The sequence below is a fragment of the Vipera berus genome (genome assembly GCF_964194415.1).
Source record: "Vipera berus genome assembly, chromosome: 2".
Lineage (NCBI taxonomy): Eukaryota > Metazoa > Chordata > Lepidosauria > Squamata > Viperidae > Vipera > Vipera berus.
Genome location: NC_138203.1, coordinates 280,495,829 through 280,511,364, shown reverse-complemented (window position 1 = coordinate 280,511,364; position 15,536 = coordinate 280,495,829). Strand labels below are relative to the sequence as shown.

General features: G+C 40.6%; 2 protein-coding genes across 2 annotated transcripts in view; one reads left to right on the top strand and one right to left on the bottom strand.

Annotated features, from left to right (window-relative positions):
• Positions 1–12,570, top strand: part of LOC308661344 (vomeronasal type-2 receptor 26-like) — a gene marked incomplete at both ends in the record, with an annotated part of 31,586 nt that extends 19,016 nt beyond the window's left edge. Inside the window, 6 exons of the mRNA XM_081316266.1 lie at positions 85–376; positions 751–870; positions 3,426–3,629; positions 6,447–6,677; positions 8,634–8,760; positions 11,675–12,570. Of these exons, the coding sequence (XP_081172392.1) occupies positions 85–376; positions 751–870; positions 3,426–3,629; positions 6,447–6,677; positions 8,634–8,760; positions 11,675–12,570 (1,870 nt within the window). The remainder of the gene's footprint in view (positions 1–84; positions 377–750; positions 871–3,425; positions 3,630–6,446; positions 6,678–8,633; positions 8,761–11,674) is intronic.
• LOC308663021 (vomeronasal type-2 receptor 26-like) overlaps positions 1–15,536 on the bottom strand; it is a gene marked incomplete at its 5' end in the record, with an annotated part of 262,313 nt that overhangs the window by 55,174 nt on the left and 191,603 nt on the right. The gene's annotated exons all lie outside the window — the stretch shown is intronic.

The following is a 15,536-nucleotide window of genomic DNA, read 5'->3' as shown; positions in this document are numbered from 1 at the left end:
GTGGATTAAAATATAATTATTGAAAGAACAGTTAAATAACATGGCACTTCCACTGATTATGTCCTGATATATTCATACTTTCAGTAATCCAGTAACAGAGTATTGGAAAATTCTATCCTTCCTTTTTGCAATGCAAGCAATCAGCAAGAATCCCAACCTTTCGTTCAATGTCACCCTGGGATACAACATCTATGACAATTATTTCAATGCACAAATGACCTCAGAGGCTTTGCTGGACCTGCTTTCAGAGGGGGAGGCCAATGTTCCCAACTACAGCTGTGGAAGGCAGAGAAACACAGTGGCAGTTCTTGAAGGGGCTGATACTGACACCTCCACCCAGATTTCAGCCATGTTGGGAATCTACAAAATCCCACAGGTGTGTATTTCTTGGGAAGGCCATTTTTGGACATGCAACTTACAGCCAGAGAAACTCTGTTGTAAATGAAGAGCAAAGTTCTATTGTGGGAATTGCATGAAGTAAGGCCGAAGGTTCTATCAAATGGAAGGGAAGGGTCTGAGCAGATAATCCTCTCCCTGGCACACTAGTAATGCAGACTGTGCATCCCTGCTGGCTATTTCCAATAGCCAAATGCTACACTGAAGTGAGAAGGGAGGCAATGTAAGAGCAGAATGAGCAGAGACTACCTAAAAAAGGTTCTTTATTGCGAGGAGTGAAACAATTCCTCCATTAGGGCTAGATATTGTTTTTATGGTCTCCAATAAAAAAGGTGTTTTTTTTCCCCTTTTCAGATCAATTACGGTTTTGATTCTCTGAGTGATAAAAATCCTTTCTTCTATCCAATGCTCCCTGCTGAAGGACTCCATTACCCAGGGATGGTGAAGCTGGTCCTCCATTTCAGGTGGACCTTGGTGGGTCTCCTTGCTCCAGACACTGAGAATGGACAAAGGTTCATGAGGACATTGACCTCCATGCTGACCAGGAATGGCATTTGCCCAGTTTTATCACAAACCTTTTCTCCAGCTTCTCGGAAAGCGAACATAGTCTGGCCATTATACCTCAGGTGGAGAAAGGTGAAGGTCTTTATTTATGGTGCAGACGTGACTTCATTCAATGTAGGGATTTTGCTTATGAATATGGTATTCAAAGGGCTTCCTGAACCTCCTAGAGGAAACGTCCTGATCACTACAGTCCGCTGGGACTTTTATTTGTCAAAACGAATCTTTCCTGTTCAATACATCCATAGCATTTTTTCCTTTCCTTTGAAGAAAAATCAAATTGCAGCGTATGTTCAGAATCTACAATCTTTTATGAGATACTTTGCAGAGACCTCCTTCCTGTGTTCCTACAGCAGTGATGCCTTTTCAGTGAAAGTCTGGAGACGGTGTAGGCAGAGAGAAGATCTGGAGCCTTTCAAGGAAGAAGAAATGGATCCAATCCTGACTAAGGACAACTATTTCATTTACAACACAATCTGGGCTGTGGCACGGGCCTTAGAGGCAGCTTATTTGTCAAGATCCAGGAATACATTTAAATCTGGTAAAAATGTGAAACGTCCAAAGCTGATGGCATGGCAGGTATTTATTTTCTATTGCACAGCTCTCCTTAGCAGCTGAGAATCTATCTTACCACTGTAAGAACCTGACAATAGTTATACTGTATTCTGAATATAAAAATTATATTAAATTCCAATTTCCCATTACTCTCCTTTCTGAAATTCATTGCACCCTGTTCATTTCTTTTCTAATTTCTTTTTAGAAGCAGAACCATTAGCATGTACCACACAGTCTAAAAATGTGTGCTGTCTATATTAAGTATATTGAGGATTCTCATCCATTCAATCCTTCCAAAGCTGTCTCTAAGTTTATTGAAATTAGCTCTCTTAAAGTCCAAGACTCTACTTTGACTGTGTTCTATTGCTTGTGCTTGCATAATGTTGAATTCCAATATTGCATGATCACTCCCCCCCCAAAAGGTTCCTGTGGCTATCATTTCATCTCTGTTAGTGAGAACTAGGTCCAATGTGGCTAATTCCCTGGTTCCCTTCTCTACTTTTTGGGAGAAAAAAGTCTGCTAGGCTTATCAGGAATCTGTTTGATCTTCCATTTGGTGCAGAGTTTGTCTCCCAATTGTTGTCAGGTTAGTTAAAGTCTCCCATTACTATTGTGATGTGCTTCCTACATACCTTAGTAAACTGCTTAGCAATTAACTTCCTCTGTTTGATTGGGTGGCCTATGATATAAAGCTATATCAATGTCATTTTTTCCCTTTTATATTGACCCAAATACATTCAAGACAGTTTTCATCATTGTTGTGCTCTATTTCTATAGAGATGTAGTTATTTCTTATATAGGCAGCAACTCCACGTCCTCTTTCGTTTGGTCTGTTTCTTTTAAATAATTTAAATCCCTCTAGCTGTGTGTCCCATTTGTCGGTTTCATCCCACCAGTTTTTCCGTGTTGAACTGGGCTTTTATAATCATATTTTTTAGAATTTCCCAAGCATCTTGGGTTGATTTCCTCTTTAAGATTTTCATCCATGGAATCCTTCCGAAGTTCACTCCAAGTTTCTTTAAAGTCTAGGACACTAGTTTGACTATGTTCAATTGATTGTGTCTGCCTTATATTGAATTCCGGTATGACATAATCATTCTCCATCAAAATTCTGACAACTTCAACCCCCTCTATCATTTCTTCTCTATTAACAAGAATTAGATCCAGTATCCTTATTTCTCTCCTCTACTTTTTTCATAACAAAATTGTCAGCTAGGCTGGTCAGGAACCTGTTGGATCTCTCACTTGGTTTGTCTCCCAATTGATGTCAGGTTAGTTAAAGTGTCCCATTGCTATTGTGATGTGCTTCCTACATACCTTAGTAAACTGCTTAGCAAAAAGTTCATCTATTTCCTCTGTTTGGTTGGGTAGCCTATAGTAAAAATCTATGGCAATGTCATTTTTCCCCCTTTTATATTGACCCAAATGCATTCAAGAGAGTTTTCATCATTGTTGTGCTCTATTTCTATAGAGATGTAGTTATTTCTTATATAGAGAGCAACTCCACCTCCTCTTTTATTTGGTCTGTTTCTTTTAAATAATTTAAATCCCTCTAGCTGTGTGTTCCATTTGTGGGTTTCATCCCACCAATTTTTCCGTGTTGTTATGTACAATATCCATTTCCTTTCGGACTTTAACTTTGCAGCTCATTAGTTCACAATGGATGTATCCTTTGCTAAACTTGCCATTGGTTTTCCAATGTGATAATTATGAATGGAATGGATAAAGGACATTCTTTACCATTCTTATGTTCCAAGTCATTTTTGGTCCTTCTAAGAAGATTTTTATTCTATATCGCTACATACAGATTCCAGCTCAAATGGAGCAGTCTTGCCAGGGAGCTTTCTGTGTCTACGTAACATTGGTCATTTTCTCCTCCTTTCCAGCTTCATTCTTTCCTTCAAACCTCTCAGGTTTTTTTTAATAATTACATCAATGGGGTATATTTGGATGAGAACGGAGAGCTGGTAGCAGACCTGGACATGGTGAACAGGCTGGTTTTCTCCAATCTCTCTGTTAGTAAAGTGACAGTTGGGAGGCTAGTAAGAGTGAGATCCCTTGATTTCAAGTTCATAATGAACCAGAATGCTATTGCAAAAATGGAAATGCTGAACAAGGTGGGGGAAAGACTTTATTCTGCTCTTTCTGAAGGTCTTTCCAAGAGGATGGCAAAATTAGAGCAGAGACAAACTTGGGATGTCATCTCAATTCTCCAAGAAAGGAAACAGACTCCCGTTTGATGTTCAGGTGTCTAGGAGAAAAATGTCCTCAACACTTCCAGTTAACTGTTTATCAAACTTCTACAAGGAAGCTGGATTTATATCATGGGACAAAGTGATTGATTTTGTCAAAGCAAAAATCCATTCAACTTACTTTACAGTAGATACATTGAGAATTTAAAATAAAAATGTAGTGTGAGAAAAATTAGAAGAGAAGATAAATAGGCAACCAGCAAGCAATGAAATCAGTTTGATCAGGTCTACATTTCTTGCCTTGTTTTGTTGGAATACATTGTTGTTGTTGTTAGCTGCGAAGTCGTGTCCGACCCATCGCGACCCTATGGACAACATTCCTCCAGGCCTCCCTGTCGTCTACCATCTTCTGGAGTCCATTTAAACTCACACCTACTGCTTCAGTGACTCCATCCAGCCACCTCCTTCTCTGTCGTCCCCTTCTCCTCTTGCCCTCAATCTTTCCCAGCATGAGGCTCTTCTCCAGGGAGTCCTTCCTTCTCATTAGGTGGCCAAAGGATTTGAGTTTTAGCTTCACGATCTGGCCTTCTAAACAGCAGTCAGGGTTGATCTCCTCTAGGACTGACCGGTTTGATCGCCTTGCAGTCCAAGGGACTTGCAGGAGTCTTCTCCAGCACCATAGTTCAAAGGCCTCAATTCTTTGGCGCTCAGCCTTTCTTATGGTCCAACTTTCACTGCCATACATTCCAACTGGGAAGACCATAGCCTTGACTATACACACTTTTGTTGACAGGGTGATGTCTCTGCTTTTTAGTGTGCTGTCTAGATTTGCCATGGCTTTCCTCCCCAGGAGCAAGCGTCTTTTAATTTCTTGGCTGCAGTCCCCATCTGCAGTGATCTTGGAGCCCAGGAAAATAAAATCTGTCACTACCTCCATTTCTTCCCCATCTATTTGCCAGGAATTGAGAGGGCCGGATGCCATGATCTTGGTTTTCTTAATGTTAACTTTCAACCCAAGTTTTGCACTCTCCTTCTTCACCCGCAACAAGAGGCTCTTTAGTTCTTCATTTAATGCCATTAGAGTGGTATCATCTGCATATCTTAGGTTGTTGATATTTCTTCCGGCAATCTTAATTCTAGCTTTGCATTCATCTAGCACTACCTTTCTCATGACGTGCTCTGCATATAAGTTAAATAGGCAGGGTGACAGCATACAACCTTGCCGGACTCCTTTCCCAATTTTGAACCAATCAGTGGTTCCGTGTCCAGTTCTCACTGTTGCTTCTTGGCACACATATAGGTTTCTCAAGAGACAAATAAGATGGTCTAGTACTCCCATCTCTTTAAGAACTTGCCACAGTTTGTTATGATCCACACAATCAAAGGCTTTAGCATAGTCAATGAAGCAGAAGTAGATGTTTTTCTGGAATTCTCTAGCTTTCTCCATGATCCAGCGTATGTTGGCAATTTGATCTCTAGTTCCTCTGCCTCTTCGAAATCCTGCCTGTACGTCTGGTAGTTCTCGGTCCACATACTGCTGGAGTCTAGCTTGTAGGATTTTAAGCATAACTTTACTAGCATGAGAAATGAGTGCAATGGTGCGATAGTTAGAACATTCTTTGGCACTGTCTTTCTTTGGAATTGGAATGTAAACTGATCTTTTCCAATTCTGTAGCCACTGTTGAGTTTTCTAAATTTGCTGGCACTTCTACTGCATCGTCTTTTAAGATTTTGAATAGCTCAGCTGGAATACTGTCACCTCCACAACTTTGTTGTTGCTCAGCTTTTCTAAGGCCCACTTCACTTCACATTCTAGGATGTCTGGCTCGAGGTCAGTGACCAACTCATTGTGATTATCAGGGACGTTAAGCTCATTCTTCTGTGTAATTTTGCCACCTCTTCTTAATCTCTTCTGCCTCTGTTAGGTCCCTGCCATTTTGGTCCTTTATCATGCCCATTTTTGCATGAAACGTTCCCTTCATCTCTCCAATTTTCTTGAAAAGATCTCTGGTCCTCCCTATTCTATTGTTTTCTTCTATTTCTTTGCACTGTTCATTTGAGAAGGCATCCTTATCTCTTCTAGCTATTCTCTGGAATTCTGCATTCAATTGGGCGTATCTTTCTTTTTCTCCCTTGCCTTTCGCTTCCCTCCTTTCCTCAGCTATTTGCAAAGCTTCCTCAGACAGCAATTTTGCTTTCTTGTATTTCTTTTTCTTTGGGATGGTTTTGGTTGCTACCTGTTCTACAATATTGCGAACCTCTGTCCATAGTTCTTCAGGCACTCTGTCTATCAGATCTAATTCCTTAAATCTATTTGTCACCTCTACTGTATATTCAACAGGGATATGACTTATTTCATACCTGAGTGGCCTAGTGCTTTTCCCTACTAACTTCAGTTTAAGCCTAAACTTTGCAACAAGAAGCTCATGGTCTGAGCCACAGGCAGCTCCTGGTCTTGTTTTTACTGACTGTATAGAGCTTCTCCGACAATCAGTGTGATTTTCTTTTTGTGTGCTGATAGGAGGAGGATGGTTTGGTCCCTTTTTAGGGTGCTAAGGGCTGCTTTGTCTTTGATAAAGAACAACTTTTTTCAATTTTTGTTTTGAATGGTCATTCTTGGTCCTTTTAATAGATTTTTATTACATATTGCTCAGTACAGATCTTTCCAGCACAAACTGATGATTTTTGCCATAGAGCTTTATTTGTCCTGCGTAACATTGTCTATTTTCTCTTCCATTACAGCTTCATTCCTTCTTTCAAAGCTCTCAGTTTCATAATAACTGTATCAATGGGGTCTATATCGATGAAAATGGAGAACTGGTAGAAGACCTGGACATTGTGCACTGGATGGTTTTACCTGATATGTCTATTACCAAAGTAAAACTTGGGAGTCTAGAAAGAGAAGGATACTTGGATTTCAAGTTGATGATCAACCAGAATGCTACTGCAAATATGGAAATGCTGATTGAGGTGGTGAAAGACTTTATTCTATCCTTTCTGAAGGTCTCACCAAGAGGATTGCAGAGTTGGGACAGGGATGTCATCTCAGTTCTCTAAGAGAGGAAGTGTCTTCTTTGGTTTCATGTTCATGTGTCTGACAAAAATATCCTTAACACTTAACAGTTTTCTTTTAGGGAGTACGTTTCATCTCAGTTCTCGAAGAGAGGAAGTGTCTTCTTTGGTTTCATGTTCATGTGTCTGAGAAAAATATCCTTAACAGTTAACAGTTTTCTCATAGGGAGTATGTTTCAAATCATGGGGCAACACGATTCACTTCTACAAAGCAAAGGATCCACCCAACATTCCCTTGAGTATATATGTTGAAAATTTAAACTAAAAAAGATCCTGAGACTCTAGAAGGAGTGCAAAGAAGAGCAACAAAGCCTGGAGACTAAAACATGTAAAGAACAATTGCAGGATTTGGGTTTGGCTAGTCTAGAGAAAAGAAGGATTAGGGGGTCCTAATAGCAGTATTCCAGTGTTTGAGAGGTTGCCATGAAGAGGAGGGAGATCAATTTATTTCCAAAGCACCTGAGGGCAGAACAAGAAACAATGGATGGAAAGTAATCAATGAGAGAAGCAACCTAAAATTAAGAATAAACCTCCTAAGAATGAGAACAATCAACCAGTGGAACAGCTTGCCTGTGGGTGCTTCATCACTGGAGGTTTTTAAGAATAGACTGGAGAGTTACTTGTCTGAAATGGTACACTGTCTCCTGGTTGAGCAGCGGGTTGGTGTTGTGATTCAGGGTCAGCCTGTGGGTTTGGCAGTTGGGTCGGACGATTCAGAGGAGGAGGAGGGGGGTGTTGGAGAGCTTGCTGAGAATAATATTGAGGCTCCACAGAGCCCTCAGCCAGGCCCCTCCCATCTGGTCACGACGCAGACCCAGCTGTGTGAGCCTGACAGCATGGATGAAGATGACCCACAGCTGGGCCTGTTCAAGGATGCCCGACGCAGGAGGCAGTCAATCAGGAATAAACAGAGGAAGGCAATGGGGCACCTCGGAAGGAGGCAGAGAGAAGCCACGCCCTGAACTGTTTAAAAGGGAAATGTGTGGGAGGGCTGGTTTGCTGAAGGCAACCGTTTGAATAGCTCCTGTTTCATGGTTCGTGTTTGCTCTCTTTGCTCTGTTTGCTCTGTTTATGTTTTTATGTTAATAAATTTGGCAGGCTTAGTTCTAGCCTCTTGCCTTCTTGTAAAAGGGGTTGTCCCTGCCTTTTCTGCAGGGCCGGTAGTAGGCTGGTACAGAACAGTTGGACTAGAAGACCTGCAAGATAACTTCTAACTCTATTCTGATTAATTAAAGATAATTAGGGGACTGGGGGCTAAATCATATGATCTGCAGTTGTGGGAACTGGCAATGGCTAGTCTAACAAAAAGAAGAATTAAGAGAGACATTATAGCAGTCTTTCAATATTTGAGGGACTGTTGCAGACAAGAAGGTGTCAACCTATTCTCCAAAGCCCCTGATGGCAGGACAATAAGGAACAGATAGAAACCTCTCAGAGAGAGATCCAACCTAGAATTAAGGAGAAATTTCCTGTCAATAAGTACCCTTAATTTATGGAGCAGCTTGCCTCCAGAAGTTATGGGTGCTTCATAACTGGAGGTTTTTAAGAAGAGATTGGACATCATTTGTCCAGACTGGTATAAGGTCTTCTACTTGAGCATGGGGTTGATCTAGAAGACCTCCAAGGTCATTTCCAAGTCTGTTATTCTGTATTCTAAAAAAAGTGTGTGAGAAATATTAGAAGATATATAGGCAACAACAAACATCCAAAACAGTTTTATACGCTCCACGATTTTTCTAAGTTTCAAATTTAGCAAAGATAAGTCTTGAACTGGAGATCCCCAAACTTTTCTTCAACTGTTTTAGGAAATACAATAATTCATTTTGTGGATGTTATTTCTTTCCCTCACCTGCCCAGCCCCTGCCCTCTTCCAGGTGTGTGGAAAGCTGTACTCCTGGGTTCGTGAAGGTGGCTCAGGAAGGGAAGCCCATCTGCTGCTACAATTGTCGTCCATGTGCAGAAGGAGCCATCTCCACCATGGAAGGTGGGTGAAAGCAGGAGAAAGGGGCAGGCTTTGGGGAGGACCTTAGATCTCTATTAACATGCATTTTGGAAGGCTTGGCCAGAGTGGGTCCCACCCCTTTGAGTCTTGATCAAGACATACAGGTATGTTATAGTGAATTGTAAGAAAATATCTTGGAGATTATTCTGGTATATAAGTCAAGCAAACACGGATAAAGATCATGGATAAAGGTACAGAATAAGTGAGGGTTGAGTGTTGTGAGAGAGATGACGACTCTTGATCTTTATCTTTTACAACACATCTTCCATGTTTCCAACTACTATTTACTTCATTGCTCTGAACAGTGAGTTTCCAGATTCCAGAATATATTGATGGAACTTTATTTGGATTTTTGTAGGAGGATTGATTAGATTCTTGCAAGTGACCATATCTGAATTGGTGTTTTGGGCAGCTACAGTTTCAGGTTGAAGCCACCTGACTTTAATCAAAGGATTTATTTATTTACTAAAAAAGTTTCATAGAATATCCTGGCTGTTCTATTCATCAAATTGATGTGGTGGATGGATTCTGCAGCCTGACATAATAATCTTTTGACTGCTCCATCTATTCAGGTGGTGCCATTTTTTGGTCATCCTCAGGTGACTATTGGGTTTCTACTTCCTGAGGTTGACATTGCAGAGATTCTACTGGAAGCTCCTCTTAGTAATTTTCAAAGTCATAACCCATGGTGAGGAGAGGGGAAGGGAGGGGGGAGGGGACATGAGGGAAGGGAGGGGAAGGGAAGGGAAGGGAGAGTAGAGGAATCATAATTGAGATTGAGTCAAACTTCCTTCTCGTTCATATTGGAAGATGTTCCTCTTTCTGGTAATAAAAAATGAGGAATGCATTTCGATGTCCTCACTCCATATCCAACTCATCTTCAAGGGCCACTCCACTTAAAATTTCTTTCTCTATGGCAAAAGAAGTGCTTATACATTTCAGCTGGTATAAGCTACATTAAGCAGTCCACATGTAATTCATTCCAGTATAGGCTGGATCATATTGGTGCCTTAAATCATTGACAAAACACTGGACTCCAGTTTTCAAGAGGTTCAGCAGTTAAAAGTTAAATGGTTGGAACTGCCTTCCTTCCTTGAATCCTTCCTTCTTCACTTCTTCTCTTTAAGCAAGTTCATTGATAAAATGGTAACAGTAAAAAAGAAAAGAAAAGAAATATTAAGCTATTCTACAGTAGCTGGAGGGAAATGAAGAAATATATTGAGTTCACCTATAACCAGTCTGTCGTGGTTCTGATAGATGAGAGCCGTAAAAAAAAAACTCCAAGGCAAAAGGTTTCCTTAAAGAACCTATTTATTTGGCTACATCGTATTGGGACAGAACTTAACAGAAGAAATGGAACAATCAAATACATTGGCAGAAGAATTAAATATTCAACAAATACAGACTTTGGAAGATTATAATGGAAAAAAGGCGGAAAAAATCTATTCAGACCAGGACAATTATATCAAGAGGCAAAAATAATGAGAAGATTTGGTGCTGTTAACAGACTCCTCAATCCTTCAAAAGTGGAGACTGGAGGGCCACTTCAATATGATATAACAACACAAGAATGCTTTGATGATCCTGAGGCAAAGAAGCGAAAAATGACATGGCAAAGGAAGAAAGCAAGAATAAGATTGAAGAAATATGAACATTCTTAAGAGGCCTGAAATAGTTAATACCAAAATAGACAGGATTGTACTTCGATTATGAGAGATTGTTTTGATGAGCAGATAAAAATACTGACTAATTAAAAAATAAAAATAAAACACAGGTGTATGAATATTAACATTGAAATATTGAGTTCCTTAAATGATATGAATTAAGAGGTATATATCTTAAAAATGATAGAATGTAACTAATATACTTGGATGTAGTGACATGAGATGATGTATTAAATGTTGAAACGGAAGAAATTGTGGTTAATTTTTAATATGTGGAAACTATAAATGAGAAAAAAGAATATTATATTGTCCTCCCCCTCTTTCTCCTCAATGCAATTGGTATTCTAATGACTACTATTCTAATATTGTACTACTAATATTGATATGGAAATGAGATAAATAAAAGGTGTATTACATTACTAGGTATTGGAGAAAATTGTGTAAAGGGAAAGAAAGTTATTTAGCAATATGAAAATGAGAAATTTTAAACATTTAATTTTAATATCAATGTAAAATTAAATCTAGAAAAATATATAAGGTGTTTGATGTTTTAAAGGTGGACTGTTAAAATATAAAATATACTAAAGTATTGATAAATATAAGAAAACTATTAAATGACTGATGGATAGCAATGAGAAGTATGTTAATTTAGATAAGAGATAGTATGTATTAAAGGAAAAAAGAGAGAGGAAGTATTGGTTACAACAATTTGGAGATTGGTAATAATGCATATTTGTCTGAAATGGAACTATTGTAATGCAGACACTACTGTTACTTTTTAAAGATACTATTGTAATATTGGAAAACTAATAAAAAATAAAAAGAACATATTTATTTAGCTACATAGTATTGGCATGATCAAAAGTGAAACCAAGATTGAAGTTCCCTTCCAAATGTTACAAAGTAACAAAGTTGAACTTCCCACCCCAGTAAAATGTCATAATCACATTCCCCAATAAACTACTTTGGTGGGCTTCCTAACAAAAGTTTCAGCCTGCGAAAATGCAGGCAGCAATGACCTTGGTTCAGACAGAACAATTTATTGTATTGACTAAGCTAGCAAATACCCATCCCCCCTCCTAACTCTGTGGCAAATGAAAATGAAGTGGAAATGGCTTTAGCCAAATTCATTTGCAGTGTTGACACAGTCATTCACACCAACAAGTTTACCCAAACAAGGCATGTGATTAAGGGACATGTTAAAGGAAGATCCTGTTCTTGCTCTTTTTCAGATGCAGAGAAATGTACCAAATGTCCAGAAGATCAACATCCAAACACCAATCAAGTTCGCTGTATTCCCAAGATTAAAAGCTATCTTTCTTATAAGGAAAATCTGGGGATTATCCTGACTTCCATTACCTTGTTCCTCTCTTTAAGCACAGGCTTTGGCTTGGGGGTCTTCATTAAATTCATGGAAACACCAATTGTCAAAGCTAATAACCGAGACCTCTCCTACATTCTCCTGATCTCCCTCCTGCTTTCCATCTTGACCTCCTTCCTGTTCATTGGCCAGCCAAGGAGAGTAACCTGCCTCCTCCGACAAACAGCCTTCAGCATTGTCTTCTCAGTTGCCATTTCTTCAATCTTGGCCAAAACGATCACAGTGGTGTTAGCCTTCTTGGCCACAAAGCCAGGAAATAAAGTGCAGAGATGGTTGGGGAAGAGCTTGGCAAACTACATTGTCCTTTCTTGTTCTGGCTTCCAAGTTGTCATGTGTAGCATATGGATGGGCACTTTCCCCCCATTCCCTGACTCTGACATGCACTCCCAACCTAGAGAGATCATCCTGCAATGCAATGAGGGTTCTGTCACCATGTTTTACGTTGCCCTCGGGTACATGGGCTTCCTGTCAGTTGTCTGCTTCATGGTGGCTTTCATGGCCAGGAATCTCCCTGGGGCCTTCAATGAAGCCAAGCTGATCTCCTTCAGCATGCTGGTCTTTTGCAGTGTCTGGGTGTCCTTTGTGCCTGCCTACCTGAGCACCAAGGGGAAGTACATGGTGGCTGTTCAGGTCTTCTCCATCTTGACTTCCAGTGCTGGATTGCTGGGCTGCATCTTCAGCCCCAAGTGTTACATTATTATTTTTAGGACAGATCTCAATACCAAAGAACATTTGATCTCAAAATAAAATTGAAAATAAAAAAGACTTTTACAAACCCATTATTTTTCAAAAATGTCATTTAGTACAGGGCTTTTCAACCAGTGGTATGGGTACCACCTGTGGCACATTGGCACCTGGTCGGTGGTACGCAACCAGCCTAGAAAAGTGGTAGCAGGGGAGGGGAAGGAGCTGAATCGGTGGCAGCACTGCACAAGCCTGAGCGAGAGATGGCTGGAGCTGCAGGGCTGTCAGGGCTCAGCGGAAGCGCAAGGATCAGTGCTTCTTTGGGGCTGTCAGGGCTCAGCGCAAGCACCAGGATCAGTGCCAGGCTCCAGCTGGAGCTTGGCACTGATCCTGGTGCTTCTGCTGAGCCCTTCTTAAATGAACAGGATTATGTGAAGTGACCAAAACCTGCTGCAACCACCCAGCACATGGGGAGAATAGAAACCAAACACCCCCCCACCCCTGCTGCCAATCCTCAACAGAAATGCTCACAACAATGAAAACCTTGGAAAGGAGGAAGAGTGCAGGGCCACCCAAGATGGACAGGTCATAGCAGAGAGTTCTGATAAAATGTGATGAACTGGAGAAGGAAATGGCAACCCAGCATCATTGCCATGAAAACCCCATTCACAGTACCAAAAGGAAAAAAAGATATGACGCTGGAAGATGAGCCCCTCAGGTTGGAAGTTGTCCAATATGGTACTGGGGAAGAGTAGAGGTCTAGTACTAGTAGCGCCAGAAAGAATGAAGCGACTGGGCCAAAGCCAAAAGGATGTTCAGTTTTGGATGTATCTGGTGGTGAAAGGAAAGTCCGATGCTGTAAAGATTTTCTCTCCATAGGAAAGTAGAACGTAAGTTCCATGAATCAAGGAAAGCTGGACGTGATCAAACAAGTGATCACAAGACTGAACATCGACATCTTAGGAATCAGCGAACTAAAATGTACAGGAATGGATTAAATTAATTCAGATGACTATCAGGTATACTACCGCGGACAGGAATTCTCAGAAGAAATGGAGTAGCCTTCATAGTCAATAAAAGAGTAGGAAAAGCAATACTGGGATACAATCCTCAAAATGACAGAATGATCTCAGTTCCAATCCAAGGCAAACCATTCAATATCACAGTAGTCCAAGTCTATGCCCCAACCACCGGTGCTGAAGAGGATGAAATTGACCAGTTCTATGAAGCCCTACAGCACCTTATAGAACTAACACCCAAAAATGATGTCCTTATCATCATGGGGGATTGGAATGCTAAAGTAGGAAGCCAAAAGCTAAGCGGAATAACAGGCAAATTTGGCTTTGGAGTACAAAATGAAGCAGGGGACAGGCTGATAGAATTTTCTCAAGAGAATACAATGGTCATAGCAAACACTCTTTTCCAACAACCCAAGAGACGGCTCTACACATGGACATCACCATACAGTCAACACAGAAATCAGATTGACTATGTCCTCTGCAGCCAAAGATGGAGAAGCTCTATACAGTCACTAAAAACAAGACCAGGAGCTGACTGTGGCTCAGACCATGAGTTTCTTGTTGCAAAATTTAGGCTTAAACTGAAGAAAGTAGGAAAAAGCACTAGGCCACTCAGGTATGAACTAAATCATATCCCTGATGAATATACACCAGAGGTGACAAATAGATTTAAGGAATTAGATCTGATAGAAAGAGTGCCTGAAGAACTATGGATGGAGGTTCACAACATTGTACAAGAAGTAGCAACTAAAACCATTCAAAAGAAAAGGAAATGCAAGAAAGCAAAATGGTTGTCCGAGGAAGCTTTGCAAATAGGAGGGGAGCGAAAGGCAAGGAAGATAAAGAAAGATACAAACAATTGAATTCAAGAGAATAGCTAGAAGAGATAAGAATGCCTTCTTAAATGAACAGTGCAAAGAAATAGAAGAAAACAATAGAATAGGGAGGACTAGAGATCTCTTCAAGAAAATTGGAGAGATGACGGGAACGTTTCATGCAAAAATGGGCATGATAAGAGACCAAAATGGCAAGGAACTAACAGAGGCAGAAGAGGTTAAGAAGAGATGGCAAAATTACAAAGAAGAACTATACAAGAATGAGCTTATGATAGCACTCTAATGGCAGAAAGTGAAGAGGAACTAAAGAGCCTCTTATGGCGGGTGAAGAAGGAGAGTGCAAAAGTTGGGTTGAAATTAAACATTATGTCATCCGGCCCTCTCAATTCCTGGCAAATACATGGGGAAGAAATGGAGGTAGTGATAGGTTTTATTTTCCTGGGCTCCAAGATCACTGCAGATGGGGACTGTAGCCAAGAAATTAAAAGACGCTTGCTCCTGGGGAGGAAAGCCATGGCAAATCTAGACAGCACACTAAAAAGCAGAGACACCACCCTGCCAACAAAAGTGCATATAGTCAAGGCTATGGTCTTCCCAGTTGCAATGTATGGCTGTGAAAGTTAGACCATAAGAAAGGCTGAGCACCAAAGTATTTAAGCCTTTAAACTATGGTGCTGGAGAAGACTCCTGTGAGTCCCTTGGACTAAAAGGCGATCAAACCGGTCAGTACTAGAGGAGATCAACCCTGACTGCTCTTTAGAAGGCCAGATCCTAAAATTGAAACTCAAATATTTTGGCCACCTAATGAGAAGGAAGGACTCACTGGAGAAGAGCCTAATGCTGGGAAAGATTGAGGGCAAGAGAAGAAGGGGACAACAGAGAATGAGGTGGCTGGATGGAGTTACTGAAGCAGTAGGCGTGAGCCTAAATGGACTCCAGAAGATGGTAGAGGACAGGAAGGCCTGGAGGAACTTTATCCATAGGGTCGCGATAGGTCAGACATGAGTTCGCAACTAACAACAACAACAATGGGGACAGTGAGTTAATTGATACAGACCATCACTGTCCCCGGCAATCTAAGAAAATAGGGGAAGTCAGGCACCACACAAGTTATGTAGCAAGTAAACATAGAGTCAGTCATAAAGGACTCGAATATCTATAAACTAATGCACAG